The 20,990-nt window shown below is 44.8% G+C and overlaps 1 protein-coding gene and 1 long non-coding RNA gene across 3 annotated transcripts in view; one reads left to right on the forward strand and one right to left on the reverse strand.

The window, feature by feature from the left end:
• The first annotated feature begins 2,170 nt into the window (after nucleotides 1-2,170).
• LOC146204580 (uncharacterized) overlaps nucleotides 2,171-20,990 on the forward strand; it is a 45,267-nt gene continuing 26,447 nt past the window's right edge. For both annotated transcript variants that reach the window (XR_014703969.1, XR_014703968.1), the window contains exons 1-3: nucleotides 2,171-2,400; nucleotides 2,981-3,072; nucleotides 5,103-5,178. This is a non-coding gene — a long non-coding RNA (uncharacterized LOC146204580). The remainder of the gene's footprint in view (nucleotides 2,401-2,980; nucleotides 3,073-5,102; nucleotides 5,179-20,990) is intronic.
• LOC146204581 (uncharacterized) overlaps nucleotides 8,983-20,990 on the reverse strand; it is a 43,262-nt gene continuing 31,254 nt past the window's right edge. The window contains exons 3-4 of the mRNA XM_084589259.1: nucleotides 20,489-20,596; nucleotides 8,983-15,239 (exon numbers count right to left, since the gene is read on the reverse strand). Of these exons, the coding sequence (XP_084445385.1) occupies nucleotides 15,171-15,239; nucleotides 20,489-20,596 (177 nt within the window). The 3' untranslated portion in view covers nucleotides 8,983-15,170. The remainder of the gene's footprint in view (nucleotides 15,240-20,488; nucleotides 20,597-20,990) is intronic.

Genomic DNA, 20,990 nt, shown 5'->3' on the forward strand with positions numbered 1-20,990 from the left:
TCATCGTAGAAATTTGGAAGATCGCACACACGTGATTTGTCAGAAAGTTTCCTGTCAACACGCGGAATCGCGCGGTCCCATGCCGCACGGAGATCCGCGTCACGCGGAGCCGAGAAAAAACACCTCGCTGTGTTGTCGCTCTTGTAACCACTCGCACAGCCAGGCACGCAGCACGTCGGCATGGTTACTGTAGCCCCTTCGACTTTGCATGCTAGCACAGGTAGCCCAAAAAACGATCACTGCAGCAGCCGAGTCGGGAACGCACTGTACTCATGCTGCCCGCAATGCACGTGTTCAACTGGTTCAACCCACGTTCGGGCCGACGAGAGCCTGGTAGAACTGCAGCGCCACTCAAAGAAGCCAGCGGTGGCGCCGCCGCGAAACAGCTCTCAGTTTGGCAACTGATCTTAGTTCTATTAACGTTGCATCTTCCGGCGCCATATCATTAATGCTATTGTGACTGGCCATAGAGTTTTCTTGGCAGGAAATACTGGAGTGGGTTGCCATTACCTTCGCCAGTGAATCACATTTTGTCAGAACTCTCTGCCGTGCCCTGTCTATCTTGGGTGGCCCTACACAGCAGAGCTCACGACTTCATCGAGTTTCGCAAGCCCCTCCGCCACGACAAGGCAGTGATCCATGAAGGGGGGTAGTTATTCCAGTTATTCTAGCTATCGCGAAATGGCGTCAGCATCGGTTACCGTTAACTATTGAGAGATGGCGCCAGCGTCGCAGCAGCACAAGCGCCACCCCTGATCTTCTCACCGTTATTACCGTGCACATAGAGAAACATAAGCCAACTCTCTTCGGCATTGGGAACTGGACGCGAGCGTCTATGGCGAGCGGACGTCATCTCGCGACACTCCGCAGTCGCCGGCGAGGTGAAGCCTCGCGGGACTTTTCCCGCTTGCCCGTCTTGTCCGGCCTCGGAGTTTATCCCCTGCCCTAGCGTGGGCGAACATTCGCTTGTAGCCTTGCTGGTGGAGTCAGACGTCCTGTATTCATTAGTAGAGACTTTTAGTATAGCGTATGGACGCTTTCGTACGATAAACGCTAGAAATTTATGGGACGATACTCCGTGTGTTGCATCGGCGCTTTTAGTTGGCCGTACGAAAGCGCTAACGCAAACTACAGTGGCGACATCTAGGTTTAGAATAAGAAAACACATTCGGGCTTTTTTTTTACTCGCAAGCCAAACCTAGCCAAGTCGCACCGGAGCCACTTTCTTTGCTATGGCAGTTTTGTTGTACTCCCTAACGCTGGTATTCCTGGGCTGACGACTTTTACCTTGTATTGCCGTCATGCTGCACAACGGCCTCCTTTCAGCCCCGTACCATGCCCGTACTGCCAAGCATATTTTTACGGATACACGCGTGTAAGCAGTCAAGCCAAGACTATTCACTTCATGACGTTGCCATACCAACAAAGCAACGCTACTCGTCAGGCTTAGGGACTGCGCTGCCGCGGTGCAAAATGAAAAATAGAGGTACATATTCGCTAATTATTTGTGCTCAATGCTACACGAGGCAAAGCGAAAACCCCGTGTGCCATTTATAGGCGGCAGCGCGCTCAAAAACGCGGTAATGAAGACAAATTCACTCTGAAGCGGGCGGCCTGGACGCCGCCATCTTGTCAACGCTGATCTCCCATCGTACGTGAGGGCTGGGTACGATAAACTCAGGTTTCAGCGTACGCTGGCCTATCGTACGAAAGAGTTCGGTCTCGGCTATCGTATAGCGCATGCGCAGTGCCTGTCACGATATTTTTGGCGTACGCTATTCCTTTGCGTGTGTCTGTGTACGCTATACTAAAAGTCTCTAGTGTGTTTTATTGCTAGCTGGCGTTGTCGTTATTGCAGCAATAAATGCCTGTTTGTTGTCAGCACGTGTTGTTCCTTTGTTCCGAAGAGCACGGCCCGCAGTGGTCGGCGTGCGCTCGGTAGCGCACGCGATCACTGGGTGGGGTCGGCGGTTGGGACTGTCAGCCGCGACTAAGCGGGGAAAACGTATTTATCCCGTTATTAAAACCCCACATCTGGCGGCCGGGAGTCCGTAGAGGTGGGGTCGCTGTCTGGAAGGCAGATGCAGACGGCGCCAGATGTGGGGTTGTACTTGGGGGACAAATGCGTTTTCCTCGCTTAGTCGCCGACCCCACCCAGTGATCGCGTGCGCTCGGTAGCGCACGCGATCAATGGAAGGGCACGCGATCACTGGGTGGGGTCGGCGACTAAGCGGGGAAAACGTATTTGTCCCCCTAGTACAACCCGGCCCACATCTGTGGGAGATCGTTCCCCACAAGATTGAGAAACTTTTTTACTCGGTGCTGCATGATGATGCTCTACACTGCTCTGAGGGAGCATATTAAAAAGGCAGGCTGGTGTCTTTTTGGAATTCTTGTAGTGTGAGTATTACATCATTTTTAGAACTCCTAACCCAATGCCTGATTGTTGTTTTTATCCATAGAGAAGATTTTTATATTCAGAAGATAAGAATTTTCATTTCAAGTGTTGCCACTGTGCTACATAATATTTTCTTGGCGAAGATTGGAAAATTGATTCAAGGTCAATTCAGTGATGAGTGTGCTGTACATATAATAGATATGTTGATGATTTACTGGTTGTTCTTACTTTCTCTTGGGGAGGACCTGGTTTTAGTTATAGACTCAATCTAACCAGATTGAAAGGGAATAATTCGTTGCCTTTTTTCCGTTCAACTTCCAGCTCATGACTCAACAGTTACTAGGTATTCACCCATATTTTAATCCTTTTGGGTATTTTTGCTGTGCTTAACGATCCTCAAATCAAGGAAGCGCGACTGCCTTATGACTTCGCATTTAGCTCATTAAGCTCGGCATAGTGGTCCCGTGCCATAGAGCAGTACTGCTTAAGTCGTGTCCTTATACAGCGTGGGAATGATTTTGACTGTCAGGTTCAGACTGAAGAAAGCTGGCTTCCCTGCTGATGTTCTTGTGGTAATCACAGGTGCCATCAGGAAAAAGCTACAAAAAGAAAAAGAAGACGTACAGTTACCGCAGCGGAATGCATCGATGGAACAACAGAAGTGGAAGCTTGAGGTAATGTCTACGTAAACAGGTCCTCGGGAGGCAGCTTGCAACGCTGTGTGCTTTAGCAGATAATGAGACGTATGTGAATTCACTATATGGCGCAAAAAATAGGGAACTGCATGTCTCATGTGCCACTGGTATTGTTTATCAGTTCCCTTTCCACTGAGGGAGTGTAGACATTGGGCGGATGCCTAAATGTAAGGCTGGGTTAACGTGCCCACTTTGTCGACAAACTGGTGGACACTTGCCAAAGCACTGCATGAACTGCAGAGGTTACTTTCCATCTCTGAACTGTACTCTGATCTTGGGACATGTTAAAGATTAATTAGCTAGGAAAACCTTGGAGAACCATATAACTGTGAAATGCAGCAGTGACACATTCATTACCACACCATCAGTTTATCTCATAGAAAAATAGAGCTTTTAAAATGCACAGTAATTTGCACAGTATTCCTCATGAGCTTTTGTTTCTTTCTCTTTCTTTTCTAGCAGTTTTTAGGTTATCAGTGATGGTGTTGCACATGTGTGTTGTTGCTTAGTGATGGGGCTTATTTTTTTTACTGTTCGATTTCAATCAGTTGTAAGTGTAGCACCCGTCCTGGCAACACCGTACGTCTTTGTCCTGTCGGAATGTTAAGTTTTTCGTTGAGCTTAGTGTCTGACCAGCTCATCATCATCAGCCAGACTATACCCACTGAAGGGCGAAGGCTTCTCCCATACTTAGCCGCATCCACTTGACCCCTGCAAATGCCTTAACCTCATCTGTCCACCTAACGTTCTGACACCCCCTGCTATGCTTGCCTTCCCTTGGAATCCAATTTGTTACCCTTAAAAATCATCGGTTGTCCTCTCTTGGAGCTACATGTCCCATGATTTCCACTAGAGTGTCATTAACTTGAGTTCTCTGACCCACTCTGCACTTTTCCTATCAATTAACTTTACCGCCACCATTTTTCGTTCCATATAGCTCTCTTATATTCTGAAAAGTAAGCTGCTGGAAGCACTTTTCTCTGGCCAGGGAAACAAAAGTGAAACTGAAATGAAAACTAAACTAGACTTCATGGAGGCCAGCTGACCAAAGTACTTGCCAGAGGGTGACATTTGTAGATGCTCCTGCCAAGAAAAGGTGTCGCGGAGTTAAAAGTTATATCAAAAGAAGGACAAATCATCTTAGACAACATGAAAGGATCGTCATCTTTATGGTGGACTAAATTCATTTGATGCAGTATTTTTATTGTAAAGGTGGCTTATTGACCGGCAAAGTACTGTTCTGATATGCAACAAAAACTGGTCATGTTTTTCTGGCCCATGGTTTGCTTACAGGGCACAAGAATGTGGCGCACATCTTACCTGTTTTTATTATTGAAGTAAGCAAGTTGCACAGTTTCCTCAGAAAAGTGATCCTGGAGCTTGAGAAAGCAGGACTCACAGTTACTACCATCGCAACTGAAATTGGATTTTCTATACCCTCACCCCACTGGCAAATAGAAGCCCTGCGTTATGGGATGGACCTCGTTCATTTATTGAAATGCTTAAGAAACAATTGGCTCAATTCAAAAAATTCTTAAACATATATTTTTTTATCCTGAATATTCAAGTGTATCATTACTTAATATTATTGGAGCATATTAATGGAGCTTCTTTTAAGGTGCTGCCTGACATACATGAATTAAAAAAAAATTTCTATCATGAAAAAGGATTGCTATGGCCTTGCATACAACGCCCTTCATTCATCCAACATAAAAAGGCAGGATGTAAAATGTGCGCCATTGAATGTATTCCTTATTCAAGCCCTCAGATCAGCTGCAACCGTGCTTGGTCTCTGCTGTGCTGAAGGAACGGCAGACTTCATCAGTACTGAAGTAGTGGCACATTGTGAACGTAAAAACTCTCGAAAAAGGCAGTCGGCTTAGGTATTCTTGTCAAGAACCGATGAAGAGCTTGACTGGCATGCGGGTGGAGTTTCTCTGTTCTTTTGCCAGCTGATTAAACATATTGTTACGTGGAAACTCGACGTAATTACAGTGTATTTACAACAGCCTCAAGTGGCATAGCAGCAAGCAGCAGCATGGAACCAGTCCCACTTCTTCGTCATCACCTTGTCCCTTCCGCGAGGTAAGAGAAGAAAACACTTCGTCTTCCTCATCGTGTAACATGACCCCCCCCCCCCCCCCCCACCCTTCCCGGCTGTGTAAGCGTCGTCCTGGCGCTAATCTGGCAAAGAAGGCATCAGTTCGTATGGCTCCAGGCGCGAAACATGGACAGTGTCAGTATTGGGGCGAGAGGAGGAGGACGCGGGCACAAGAGGGGCAAGTTCATACGTCACGTCAGTGACTTGGCGCACCACCCGATAAGGGCCACTATAGGGGGACAAAAGTTTCTCGGAGAGATCAATGCGGCGTGCAGGAGGCCATAAAAGAACCAAGGACCCAGGTTCATAGGTTACGTGGCGATGTCGCCTATCGTAGGCAGACTTCTAAGAAGTCTGTGAGGCGAGGAGCCGACTACGGGCTACTTGGCGCGCTTCAGTGGCTTGCGCAATGGCGTCACGTGCGTAGGTAGTTATTGGGCAGCCAGCAGGAGGAACCGGCGTGTCCAAAGGTAAAGCGGGGTGCCTGCCAAAGAGCAAGAAGAAGGGTGAATAACCAGTCGTGTCGTGCTTGGAATTGTAAGCAAAGGCCACATATGGAAGAGCGAGGTCCCAGTCTTGGTGATCAGGTGATACATACGTGGATAACATGTCTGTAAGTGTGCGGTTGAAGCATTCGATAAGGCCGTTGGTTTGGGGATGGTACGCGGTCACGAGCTTATGCTTCGTAGAACATGAGCGCAGGATGTCTTCAACAACTCAGGACAAAAAGTAGCGGCCGCGGTCGGTGATTAATTGACGAGGAGCGCCGTGATAGAGAATGACGCTGTGTAGAAGAAAGTCAGCGACATCCGTAGCGCAGCTCGTGTGATGGCACAACATGTTGCATAATCAGTTGCCACTGCGATCCATTTGTGACCTGACCGTGGTGTCGGGAAGGGGCCAAGAAGGTCAAGCCCAACACGATAAAATGGTTCCAGGGGCACGTCAATAGGTTGGAGAAGGCCAGCTGGTGGCCGTGATGGTTTTTTCCTACGCTGACACATGTCGCAGGCTGCGATGCAGTGCCGAATGCTGCGGTATAGTCCCGGCCAAAAAAAACGACGCCGTACCTGGTCGTAAGTGCAAGACACACCGAGATGGCCAGCTGTGGGCAGGTCGTGGAGTTCTTCAATAACAGAGCAGCGGAGCTTTTTGGGAATCACCAAGAGGAGGGGAGGACCGTCATTATGAAAGTTACGGCGGTAGAGCACTCCATCCTGTACAACAAAACGTTGCAGAGAAGAATCTGTTCTTCCAGATGTCAGGCCTTCAATGATAGATCTTAAAGATGGATTGTTGCGCTGCTCGCCTGCTATGTTGGCGAGATTGGAGGGCGAAGACACAGGGAATTGCCTCTGTGTCACTGAGATCAGGGGGCTCTACAGGATAGCGAGACAAACAATCAGCATCTTGATGAAGGCGCCCCGACTTGTAGACGACATTGTAGGAGTATTCTTGAAGGCGCAAAGCCCAGCAACCAAGACGGCCGGAAGGATCTCTCTGAGATGACAACCAACAAAGCGCATGATGGTCGGTTACAACTGAAAATGGACGGCCGAATAAGTAAGGTCGGAATTTAGCGACAGCCCATACAAGCGACAGCCCATATAAGGGCGAGACACTCGCGCTCAGTAATCGTATAATTGCGTTCGGCGTTGGAGAGAAGGCGGCTAGCATATGCGATGACGCGGTCATTGCCATGTTGGCGTTGAGCAAGCACTGCACCGATCCCATATCCGCAGGCACCTGTTTGAACTTCAGTGGAAGCTGAGGGATCGAAATGAGCCAAGACAGAGGGAGACGTCAGTAAGCTTATAAGCGCTGAAAACGCACCTTGCTGGTCAGGGCCCCACGTGAAAGTGGTGTCTTTCTTAAGTAGGTCGGTGAGAGGACGAGCGATACGAGCAAAATCTTTTATAAAGCGGCGAAAGTAAGAGCAGCGGCCGACAAAACTGCGCACATCCTTCGAAGACTGGGGACGCAAAAAGTCTTTGACGGCGTGAATTTTTGCTGGATCAGGTCGTACTCCGGAGGCGTCAACCATGTGTCCAAGAATGGTGAGTTGGCTGCGACCAAACTGGCATTTCGATGAATTGAGCTGGAGGCCGGCTGTACGGAATACATTGAGAATACTGGTGAAGCGTTCAAGGTGCGAAGAAAAGCACGGCAAGAAAATGACGTCGTCGTCGAGGTAGCACAGGCAGATTGTCCATTTAAATCCACGTAGAAGGGAGTCCATCATTCGTTCAAAGGTCGCCAGTGTATTGCAGAGACCAAACGGCATGACTTCAAAAGTGGTACAAGCCGTCTGGTGTGACAAAGGCGGTTTTTTCACGGTCCTGCTCGTCAACAGCGATTTGCCAATACCCGGACCGTAAATCGATGGAAGAAAAGTATTTAGCTCCATGGAGGCAATCTAAGGCATCATCGATTCTGGGAAGAGGGTAGACGTTTTTTTTAGTGATACTGTTGAGATGGCGATAATCGACGCAAAAGCCCCAGCTGCCGTCTTTCTTCTTAACCAGAATGACTGGGGATGCCCACGGGCTCGTTAAGGGTTCGATGATGTCTTGAGCGAGCATCTTATCAACCTCCTTTTGGTTACCTGGTGGTACCAGATACGCGATAAGGGCGACGATGAACAGGAGCAGCACCGCCGGTGTTTATGCGATGTTGCACAAGAGTGGTTCGAGACAATGGGCGTTGATCGAAATCAAAAATGTCTCTGAAAGATGCCAGCAGACGACAGAACGCATGAGCTTGTGGAGGAGAAAGGTCCGGATTGATCATCTTGGCGTAGTCTTGGAGACTGGAAACTTCAGATAAAGAGCAGTCAGAGGAGGGCGTTAAACCGGGGACCACAATGGAGATATCACATTCATTCACAGGGCACAGAGTGGTGAGCAAGATGCCTTGCGGGAGGGGCTGGATTTGCAACGCAAAGTTCAAAACAGGGAGGCATGTTTGGTTCGCGGTCATTGTGACGACGGTACGAGCAAGGGCAACGCTTCGGGTTAGGGGAGCATCAAGGGTTGGGGTAATGATATAGTGTCTATTGGAAATAGAGGTTACAGAGCAGAATGTAACATAAGTTGCAACTTCAGGTGGCAGGCGGACAAGGTCGACACTACAAAGGCGGTGCAGAGCAAGAGAGGGTGGGTCGAGAGGTGGAGGTCAAGTTCAACAACGCTTGTAGCACAGTCTATGATGGCTGCATAGTCAGAAAGTCGAGGCCAAGAATGATGTGAGGACAATACTGCAGAACTGTGAAGAGGACAGTAGTATGGCGGCCAGCAACAGCAACAACTTCCGCCTGCTAGGCTGGCCGCATGACATATCTGACTCACCAAACATCGGCTTCCCAGCAAGAAAGAGCAGTCTCGCATTGAAAACAATATGAGACCGAAGGCCACTTTCGAGTGGCCTCCTCCACCTCGTTACACAGTTTTACAGCGTTGGTGCTGCCAGTAGGTGCGCAAGGCCACGCATCAGACCTGGCTCCATGCGCGCAGTTGTAATGCTCTGTTAAGGGGAGTTCGATAAATACGAACATCATTGCTATACTTTTGTACGAGACTTTCAAAAGGATATAAAACATGATTCTCTCTAGTTGTTTACAATCCATGTGAAAACATCACATATTGCACTCTGTTCATAAGTGTTCATATATGACTTGCAGTATTTAGTGTAGTGCTCTATCACACTGTGCAGAGTTGTGCAGAAGTTGTTTTCATTAAGCAAAGCAGTTGGAATGGTCATCTTAAGCAAAAGAATAAAATTCTCAGTGGTTCAACAGTTTATTACAGCTTTTTATTCACAGATTCAAAAATATAGCATTATACACTGGGTTGACCTTTGACAGGATGGATGTGTCCTTACATTGGTAAACCTGGCAAGCAGGTGGGCTGAATCATACTGTCAAATGCTTTCACCCTGAAGACGAAAATTGTGCCAATTTCCACAGCAAGCACGTCATGTCAAGAGAATCAAGCACTTGTAATTTGCTCAAGCTTATTCATCAGTACTCTTATGAAGGGTAGGAACTTAATCTGATAGTCGCAAATGAAATACAAAATAGCCAGTAAGGCTTTCAAAACTTCTAAGTGCTTTTCTAAATTACAAAAACCAAGCCCGCAGTAAAATTCCTACAAAGGGACCCAAAGTTTGGTCATACAGCATTGTATTTGTTCCGCTGTGCACCCCAAGACTTCTGCAGTTGGCTGGTTGGGTCGTGATAAATGCCTAGCCACATGCTGATGGATAAGGGTTGTGCATTTAGCTGATAACATTCCTGGTCTAGATGCTCTTGACCCAGTAAGCTGACGCATGCCACATGTCTCTTTGACAGTGTGTGGAAGGTTATGCCTGCGAGTGCATGTAGGTGAAGTGAAAAAGCACTAAAGGAGTGCCCTCAAAATGTTTCCTCCCGTCTCTACAGGCTGTGCTACACAGCTGTGATCAAAATGGCAAATTATCTTGGTTTTCCTACTGCAGTACCGTGCTTTCACCAATACTGCCTTTATGCACTGTTGTGCTGCTTGACATGCATGGCTGCGCTACTTAGTTGCCTATGAAATTTGTAGCATGCATCATGAGAGATTTAGTTCATTTAGTCTCATTTTTCAGTATAAAAGGACAAAACAAATACTCTAATTGTGGTTAATACACTGCATGTTGTGCACACAAATATAGAAAACAACACAAATCGCAACAAGAGTCTCGTAAGACAGAAAGAAAAAAATTGTATCCACCTCAAACACTGCTGTTCACTCTCCTAGGAAAACTTGTTCCCTTGATAGTGATGCCAATATCTTGTCTATATCTCTCGCATGCTCTTTCATCATAGGTTTCAAATTTCGACATGCAATGGCAGGTAAACTGCCAAATGTGTTTCAACGCTTTTATGAATGTTGCTGTTTTGTTTCCTACTTCCTGCTTGTATAGGCACTGCAATAAATGTAATTGGAAAGTTGTCACTCCACTGTGACCTATTCTGTATCCCATATATCATTATACCAAAGTTTTGTACTCTGTAGCATTCACTTAGTCGTTGAAAGTCTGGACGAGAAGTTTTTCCATGCTTAATTATTAAAAGTTAACTGTCAAGCTGGATAGCAAACTGCAAGCAAAACACAAGAACTAGCTAAAATACCACGAGTCAAGTTTGCAACTGACAATTTCTGCAACTAAGACTTCATATTAAATACCCTTTTTTCTGGTCAAAAGCTTGAACTCGGCAAAACGAAGCCTCTTTCTGCTCAGACGAGAAATGACCTCTCTGTCAATTATGACAATCGAAAGTACTTTGGCCTTGAAGCTTAGAGATAAAAACTAGTGCAAGCAATATACACTGTAGCATAAAATGAACCAAGGTGTTGCCTTTTTCTCCAGGAAATGCAGAAGTCAATTCAGTTAACTATCAGATGTTAACAAGCAAGACTGGTCACTTGGCTCCTACTTTGATGATGTCAGTCAAATAAAATTCATTTTGCTTCCTAGAGCATTTCGCTCGCATCATGTATCCTGCTATATATAGTATGTAAGCAGCGCAGAAGACTTGGCTTGCAAGTAATGGCCTGAATTGCTGCTGCACTTGGGCACTTTGTGCAACAGCACTCACTTCGATAGTTTTTCCTTGCTAGAAATGTGCGGATCTGGCTCTAGAGAGTGCACTAGCTCCAACGTATGCCAGGAAAAATAGAGCTATTGCTGGCCTGAATGATTGTTCATGCCACGCAAACTCCAGAAGCGTAAGAATGTAAAGAATGTGTTCTTTCTACCTACAAGATATTTGGACACTCGGAATGTTTTCTTTTTTCTCCATGAACATCATCATCACACTAGTTACAAGCATGTTTTTCTTCCCTTCTTCTAAAGGGGCCATTTTAAGATGCAATTCAAATAACTGCTGCTGGTTTTACTAGAATGCTTTCAAAGCTAGAAGTTTATAACTTTACATGTTGGTTGTAGTCATAGAAGAGAGTTGTGCACCTTCCAAGTGTTCAACATTATGACATCAACTGGCACCACTCACTTACCAAAGGATCAGTTATTACCTGTCATGTACCTGATCAGGTACTAAAATAAAGAAAATGGCCCCAGCCGGTATGTTAGTCTATCATCACACCACAGTTGTATTATACAATAATAATTCATGTCACAGCACAAAATATGAGAATTGAAAGAAAATGCAAGCAATGTAAAAATTTTTAAATCTCGGCATGCATAAATAAGAAGAAACGAGATTCTATACAAGATTCTATACAAAAGCACAAACACATGTAACAGACTGCTAATCTTTCCAAAAGCCTTGGCGACATTATTGGGACTGCGATTCCAGTACATACTTTGTTATTCTGTACATTTTTCAGAACAAAAGTGTGGTGAGGCATCTTCATATGCTTCTCAAATGAGCACTTGACAACTATTTGAAATGAGTATACATACACACTACACTTAAAGACATTTTATCCACAAATTACTAGTACATTTCAGAATGGGTTACAAATTCGAATGCTTGCAATAAAATGCTGAAATGAGTTGGCAACCATGGTCTTTCATTCATATGAATTTCTGGAATGACTTGAGAAAAACCCACACCATAAGGCTAAATAAGGTTAATACATTGTGCGAAAGTTGTTTTTATCACTGGGTTGCAATAGTTTGTTGACTATACCCAAGCTCTGAGCTTAATGGCACTCAAAACGTGACACTTCTATACAAACATACAATCTTTACTTTTATCGGAGTTATGAGATGATTGTGATGCCGCTTTTATTAGCATACATATTGCCTTGCATAAAAACTATCACGCAGCCAAGCTGCTTTTCTGTTTCAACTTTCTTATGTCAGTTACAAACCGTGACGGGCTGACTTGTGACAGTCCTCAGAAATGCCAACAAATTTAATGGCCTCTGATTTTTACAACTGCTGATTCATTCTATAACAAGAGAGGAAAAAACAACCAGGAATAAAGTTCCTGAGATGCTCATCTCATTTTCTCAAATTTTACCATTTGATGGTAATGCTATAATCTACTTCCAAAGGTTGTAGCCCTTAATAAAAAGATGAGTCAAACAACTAAGTTTGGCAATTGTGGGATCACATTTACAGCACGCTAAATCAACTTATTAGAATGTATTATACAGTAAACCTTTTGTCATGCTCTAACACTGCTGTAGTGGTTACACGACTACATTCAGTTATCTTGAATTATTAAAGCATCTCAAGCTTTTGCTTTGGCTAGCTACTCTTCCACTCAAGAGAATGAGACTGTTCAAATATTTTTTCAAACTTTCATGAGTTTACAATTATTTCACAACAGCGAAAATCTGGCCAAGCCATGCATGCAGACAAAACCAGCATGCTCCCATGTATTAACCATGGCAGCAGCCAAAGTGATAAAAAAATGGTGCACTAGGCCCTGTGAAAAAACATCTCAATACATGAGGGGCAAATCATATGTTAAACAAACTGCTACCGCAAGGCAGCTGTGCAGGGATTCAAGCGAAGCACTGCATGCTCAAAATATTTTTCTGCAAAGAGCTTCACACAGTGCCCTTGTCAATGGCCCCTCACTCTGCCCCACACTAAATGTGGACTCAATTCACCAGAGCCACAAAATTTATAACATACTTGAGCAAGAGGGTGTTTTTGGCCTATGTTCATGAGCCTCTAATGCATGCCATGCTCATTCTAGAAAATGAAAGAAACATGAAGTGCACTTAGAGCTCCATGAAATCTTTACTGCATTTACGTTTTTCCACATGGCCATCTTCTGCCAAGGGTGCATTAACCAAGCCAGCGCCTCCTTTATGTTTTACAATGCCTGCCGAATATGGCAGATCCGACCGTCTATGGCCCTCTCCTGCCCTCCTTTCCAATTCTTCCTCGTTGGCTAGCTTTCATAGCTGCTGTTCTTTTGTGGGGGAGAGATACCAGCCGAGTGGTGCCACAAGGCGAAAAGTGGGAAAAGCAATTTTTCGTAACATTCTCTCTTTTTTCGCGGGGTGGTGCTCTGCAACCCTCATGGTCATCAGGCTCCCTGTCAGGAAGTGACGTGTCATAGAGCACGCCGCTCATTATGCTGCTTATCGTGGAGCTGCTGCAAGCACTGGAATGGCGCTGGTTTTTGAGTAGAATTACTATATAGGCTTTGCCAGAGTTGTGCGAAGGTGCCGCATAAGCAACCAAGTTGTGCAGCGAAGCCACACATCGTCTTTGCAGGAGCCGATCAGCTAGGTTTAAAAGCCGTCGAGAAGGAATCACTTTGACTATCCTAACCGAAATAAGTCACCGTTGCTACTGCTCGCACACAACGCGGCACGTCGTATGCATGACGGATGATGCAATGCAGCCGGTGTGCCCGTTGGGTTGGTTACGTGGTGCTGCATGGTTGCTTGGTGGCGAAAGAAAAGGAACGCGGAACTCTGGCAAAGCCGATATAATAACTATAGTTTTAAGCAGAGGCACAGATAGTGGGGTGCAGCATTGCTATGAAAGGCTGGACGACTTGGAGCTTTGCATGTCTTTTAGGTACAAACTGGAACGTCTCTGCAATGGCACTGAAACTGCTGGACAAAAATATGAAATCAGAGGTGGTTAGTAATAAGTTTAGCTATAATGCTCAATACAATCAAGTTTAGTAAGATAAAAAGGAGAAGGCATGGTAAATCTTTCCGAGAAGCATTAGGCATCAATAGCTTTCAAGTCGTAGCTCTAGCTTTGCCAGGATAAGCTGTCATTGTTACAGCAGCAAAAATTTTTCTCTGTCTGCGGTAGCCTGATGCTACAATTGTCTTAAGAAGTGGAAAGTGAAGTCCATTCTCGAATACATGGCGCTGCAGCTGATGCCAAAGCACTTACTGGTTGCCAATTAAGTTATTGGCATCTTTGCATCTCTTTTTTTAACACCTGTGCTTAGATGATTTGTTTGTGGTCAGGTTGGGCTATAGTTGCTTCATTATGACGCAAAGAAGCAACTGCATGAGGGAGACATTTTTGTGGACGAAACGAACGAATGCAAGAACTTAATGCTTTAATCGTCTAGCAAAGAACTGCAATAAGCGATGAAAACAACTCAAGCAACGCCTCAAGTATGCCAACTGCAATTCTCTATAGATAAGCGGAGCGAACGCCACCGTTATCTCTGTAAATGGTGATTAATGCTGCTGCTCCAGCCGATTGCTGTTTGAAAAAGTGCCACGGCACGAATGAAGCGAAAGCTACACCAAAAAGAATACAAAGCAAAAATCTGCCAGACGCATGGTGTATGTATGAGTGGGATCGAGTGGTCACTAAAATGTCAGCACCGTGAGCCCGGACGCAAGCATGACGCAAGCAGTCTTACCCCAAGGGTAGCGCCGCATCGCTGCAACTAACTGAAGTGAGGCGTACCGACGGCTCCCTATGCAAACTGGGCGATTCAGCTGGCATTGTAAAAATAGAGGACGCGCTGACCAAGCTAGTGAAATGCACTAAAAAGCTATAGAACATCAAAAAGGTGCCTCACAAACAAGCTAATGAACACCTGCAAAAATTCACTAAAAAAAACCCCACTAGCTCAGTTCAAATAACTTAAAAATTCCACAATCAGCAAAACTTCCACCATGCGACAACATTCAACATTCACTGCTTAGATTTCATAATTGGTTAGGAGGCAGAAAACAATAACCTGCATGTGCAGACACACGACATGGAACACGCATACATGCAAGCTAACATACCTACATATACATGCCGAGTTACTGCAGCCACAAAACTAAGCAGCACATGTACAGATGCTAGGTTTCACTAACCAAGTGTCACTGAATCTTTGCAGGTGTTATTTCCTGAGGCAGCAGAAAATTGTGTGTCAAAATTATGCACAGACATTGCTTTTATTGTTTTCATGTGTCACGAATGCATAGGGGGCAAGAACATACACAGCCAAGCACAGCAGCGCTCCAGGTGTATACAGACGCAGGTGGCATTGGATTTAAACACGTGCTCTGACTGTCAGGGCTACATCCACTGCATATAGGGCTGAAGCCAAAAGCCCAAGTACCTGTAATAATGTAAAGAAAATTAAAAAAAAATGAAAAATTAATTAGCAATGCAGTTTCATCAGCACTGCCAAATGAGCAAACAAAGTACTGCTGCCTTTTACACTACTTATTGGTACTGCTGCAGAGCATAGATCTTTACTTGAGCAGTTTCTGGTTTAATTACACCATTACATGCATACCTGCCAGGTTCACAGAAAAGCCATTAGGGAGATCTGATCTGACAGGGGCGGGTTAGGGGGGGGGGCATTGTCAGGCATTTGTAATGACCTTTTTTTATTATTATTATTTAGTTCAAAAGAGTGGGAATTGGGTTATTTTCGCGTGCAATTCAGCAAAGGTCCGACGAAATGTGCGTAACCAATTCCATTCCGCCGCCATTCGAGATGCTGATGTCGCAACTCCAAACTGTGCAAAATGCACAGCGCTTATCTTTCTGCAATGCCACAATTCAGCCAAACTCAGCAGTATACTGCCCTATAAGGAGCCGACAAGTATGCTACAGCACTAGACAATGCACAACACTTCCTAAAAACTGTACTGGACCATGTACCCGAGTTGCCGAAGTTAACAAAGAACAGAAGAAAACTTCAGGATGAGCCCATGGGGCAACGCACCTCCCTTCTGTAATAGCAGAGCCCGTTGCTATTCGCGACTGTTTGTCTACATTAGCAGAAAGCCTATATGCTGCACTGCCGACCATTTTGATCTTACATACAGAATCCACCCAAGCAGTCCGAGCCTTATGGACTATAGCTAATACCTTAGACATCATCGATATCTGCAATATTGTGCAAACATTTCCTTGCCCTGTGCGTGTGGTGTGGGCTCCCCACACTACGCATTGTCTCACAGAAACTGATGATGCGTCCTGTTCCCAGAGGGTGACGTATGTTTTGCCTATGTTAAAGTTGTCCACAGGAGGTTGTAGTACTTGCGAAAGAATTTCTTCCCCGCTCCGTGCGTGCTTTAATTCCACCGTGCGGATCAAACCTTCTCGGCGGTTTAACTCGCCGTGAGGAGGTGGCGCTGAGAAGAATCCGCGTGGGTGCTGCGTTAACGCCTGCTGTCAAATCTTCCTGGACCACCCAGACTGCTCCCCTGAACTGCCCTTTCTGCCCAGCTCCTGCTACGGAGGCCACACTAGACCACTTCCTAACAACTTGTCCTGGTCTTCGCATGGCCCGCAAAGTACACCTTAGAAGCCATGCTTACCACCTTACCAAGAGCTGTTGGCATTCATTGGGGCCACAAGCCTGCATCAACATCTTTAGACCCTTATGCCGAAGGCCCATACTCGCACAAAACAACAAAAAAAAAGCCCATGGAGGCTGCCTGAAGCAAAAAATTAGCTGTGGTTTAGCTCTGGTTAAACTTGGATGGAAGTGGAAGCTTCTTTTGCCTGGCTATGCTTGTGGCCGAACTTGTTGATGTTCATTCTGAGGACGGCGCGAAAGGGGCGAAGACAAAGAAGGAACACGAAAACAACAGGACAAGCGCAAAGTTTCAACTGGGGTTTATTCGCGCAAACCCTTGCATTTTGATGAAGCACCAAGCCGTATCACAATGGCCTATAATATAGTCATCCACATGCAGCGTTCAGATAACAGGTACTACTGGTCACAGACCAGATAAAACTCATCGCAGTACAGCACGCCAGCCAAAAAAATAGGAATTCATCAAAGTAGAGCAAGCCAGCCTTAAAATCAACTTGTTGGAACGAGACCCAAGGTTATCGATCGCACAAAAAAACCCACCAAAAACAATCGGGAGCTTAAATTCAACCACACGCCACAGATGCGCTCGTGCCCAAGACAAACACGATGGGAGTTTCTTTTTTTTCTTTTTTTTCCCTTCGCCCACTATAATGAAAACAAGTGACAATGATTAACAAAAAGACCAACAGAAACTCTGAGAAAACCTAGCAGACCATTGCAAAGCTTGTCGAGGGTGTCGTCCGGTACTAGACAAGATGATTTTTTCGAAGTCCGGTAAAGATAAAGTAAAGCGAGAAGTAGTAGAGGCTTATTTCATTAAGAAAGCAGGAAGTTTGTGCGTTAGCAAGCCTTCCATATCGGTCAGCAAAGCTGAGGCAGCTTTTCTTGAAGGATTCTTGTAGTTTTTAGACTCTGGGTTTTCTTGTTTCATTGTTCTTGATAAGTGTTTTCGGTTGTTACCTCTTTTGAAGTATTTCATTTTACGTTGACGCAGAGATGATTCTCTTAGATTTTAAACTTTCATGTGCATTTTTTTTTTTTTTTTTCAGAGTTTCTGTTGGTAATTTTGCTTCAATTGTCACCTGTTTAAGCTTTCATGTGCATGGTTTTCTCGGAGTTTCTGTTGGTCATTTTCGTTATAGTGGGCGAAGGAAAAAAAAAAAAAAGAAAAAAAAAACAACCTCACACCGTGTTAGTCTTGGGCACGAGCGCATCTGTGGCGTGTGGTTGAATTTAAGCGCCTGGTTGTTTTTGGTGGATTTTTTTGTGCGATCGATGATCTTGGGTCTCGTTCCAACAAGTTGCTTTTAAGGCTGGCATGCTCTAATGTGAGAAATTCCTATTTTTTTTACTAGCGTGCCGTACTGCGATCAATTTTGTCTGGCCTGTGACCAGTAGCGTCTGTTATCTGAATGACTATGTTATAGGCCATTGATACGGCTTGGATGCTTCATAAAAATGCAAGGGCTTGAGCGAATTCAGTTGAAAGTTTGCGCCTGTCGTGTTGTTTTCGTGATCCTTCTTTGTCTTCGTCCCTTTTGCGCCGTCCTCAGAATCAACATCAGCTATGAACCAACCAGCCCAAGCCAAAGTACTTCTTGAGCTGAACTTGTGATTAAACACACGGTTAAGCAATGGTTTGTGGTTTTGTGAAGCTTCCGCTTCAAAATTATGGGGGACATTTAAGCTCTGCCTTTGAGTGACATGATACCATAGGCTACCAGCCTACATATAAAGCTTGGCTGTAACCAAGCCGTATGAATGTGTGTGCGCGGCCTAGGGGTAACGTGAATGCAAGGGTCCTGGCAGGCTGATTCTGATATCACTCTTCCATGTGAAAAGATAGAGGCCTGAGTTGGCAGCTCCTGCCAGACGTAAAGTCTGACAGCCCGACATCCAGTTAGTGCTCGGTTATTTCAGCTGCCAATTACCACCTGCTAATGCCATGCTCATGATTATCTGATGTCAACCATGACGTCAGAGCACGATCCATCAACTAGTTTACATGGTACCGCCCATTGTTCCACCCCTGTTCCATTCCCAGCGCCGCAAACTGAGTAGGTGACCTTCAGTTCACCTTTGACTTATCACGTGGTCAACCATAGTTATATCTGTGGCCTACATGACTTTGCTCTAAGGCTTGACCTTCAGGTTGCTCAAGGACAAACCGACGCTGAAGGCTGAAGCTCACCGGCGTAGTGAAGATTCCACTTTTAAACCCGTATAAGTGTAGAAGCACTACAGGCAGAATTAATGTCACTGGTACTTATGGCAGAGCCCAACCTTAGTGTCACGCCTGGGCCACCCCAGGCAGCAGCGGCATTGCAGCCCCATAAACAGTAAAATGAAAATGGTACTGACAGGCTGTGCTTGAACGACTATGCTTTTTAAACTCTTCACTGATCACAATGTTAATCGGTGTCCTGCGGTAGACTCGGAGCTATGTGGCCAGACTAGAAAAAGGATTTGGCCAAACTTGGCCAAGCATGGGAGCGTTTCTGGCAGATTTCTGTTTGGTTGTACAGTCGTACAAAAGCATAAAAGTTCTGGAGTCTCCTGGATAATTCGGGAGACCTGGCAGGTATGTACTACATGGTATCCCAGCTAATGTGAGTCAAGATTTGGCATAAGCCTGAATGCTCTTTCGATTTCAAAATCAAGTGAATGTTGTTATAGAAGTCATGTAAAGTACCACTGGGTACTTTTTTCATTCTGCCTATGAAATAATGTGTTGACATTAACTAAACTTTTTGAATACCGCTCTAAATGCTCAGGTGTGAATAGGAAAGCTGTGGAGCACCATAAAACTGGTCCAAACAAAGTGATTCCAGCAAGATAGCCTTAGCATAGCCATTTTTATCTAGGAGAAATAAAAGCTGAAGATTAAAAAACACTGAGTGACAGGTTGCTCCATGCGCCCAAATGCGCTGCAATCACATAGCTCCCATCCATGACTGGGTAAAAGAGTTCGTGCCTTCTTCAATGCCCACAACGCAGCTTTATGTTGTCATTGGCTTTGAGATAAGCACCAGTGGCTACAGCCAACGCGCTTGATAAGTGCGTTGTAAACAGCCGATGATGCTCATCTCACAACCAGCAGCAAAGCAAAGCTGTTATGAGCAGTGCAGAAGGGGTGAATTCAGCAGTGTTTTACGAAGTTGCGGGTGAGAGTGCTGTAATTGTTGTGCGTTCAGATGCACAGAGTGTGCTTTCACAAATTTTTAAACTTTGCAAGCTTTCATTTCCGCTGAATAAAAAGGACTACGCTAAGGTTACTTTATCATAAGCACCTGGGTCTGATCATTTTTGTGGTTCACAGAAACTTTCTTATTTACAACTTTGCGTTTAAAGCTACATTTAAAAAGTTGCTTATTTTTTATCAATTATTCAAGCAGGCAGAATGAAATAATACCAGTGAATACCTTACATGACTCCTAAAAGCACTCACTAATTTTATTTGGAAAGACTGCTTAGGCCTTCTTTGAATCTTGGTCCATCTTGGCTGGGAAAGCTCGCATGGGAATATGCGAGCATACCATATGTGCACAATGCAAGAGGTTATTCTGACCTCATCAAGTGGCAAAGAAACAATTGTCCATATTCGTCAGTGCGTGTTCCGACATGTTTCAGTTTCTCAACAAAGGCAGAGGAACACTGATGCTGTTTGGACAGCTGTGCCACCAACATTTCTAACAACATACAAATACAGCATAAAACTGCAAAGTAGAAACATGCACAACGTTAATTTGAATACAAAGGCACACATAAGTAAAAGCAGCAAGCTAAGTAATTCAAAATTTTGAGCCACATAACAAATGATCAAAATTTGCCTGTAGCAGAACATGGCCTCATTAACAGCTTGACAATGTAAAACTTGCACAAAATGCCACCTGTGATTGAATTCTTAAAGCGCATACTCTGAATTATAGATATGTTAGAGTAGCAGAAAAACTGCCACAGTGCACAAAAACAGCTTGAGGTACTCAATATGTAGCTGTTGAAGCTGTGAATGCCTCAGTCAAGAGGTTACTTACCCCAGCAGCTATGATACTACCCAAGCCAACATATTGTGATGCGTTGACTACACACGTCAGCCCTCCTGACAGGTAGAAAATGAAGCCCACGATATGGTAGTTCAGGTACTGTGAAGAGATCAAAATGGAAAACTCAATTGCGGTGAAATGAAACATTATATTTCAGTGAGGCATGGAGGAAGACATGTTTAATATAGTGAGCATCCTACAATATATTTATCACTATATATTAAGTGATTTTATCACAATGAAGAAACATGCAAGGCAGACAGGGGATGAAAGCACCAAAATTTACACTTTAAATGGCACCAACATTCCATTCACAACATCCATTCTTTTTTTTATAAGTGATATTTATTGCTCGGGGCATAGAAGGGATATTTGATGGAAGGATGAAGAAGTGTTAAAAGAATGGCAAACGTTTTGCTAATTTTATGAAGTCCAGGGGTGAGCAATGATGTGAGCGATGATCCCGCTTACAACATAATTTCTACACAAATCT

The sequence above is a fragment of the Amblyomma maculatum genome, chromosome 1, assembly GCF_055883805.1.
Source record: "Amblyomma maculatum isolate TAMU_Amacu chromosome 1, ASM5588380v1, whole genome shotgun sequence".
NCBI classification, from domain to species: Eukaryota; Metazoa; Arthropoda; class Arachnida; order Ixodida; family Ixodidae; genus Amblyomma; species Amblyomma maculatum.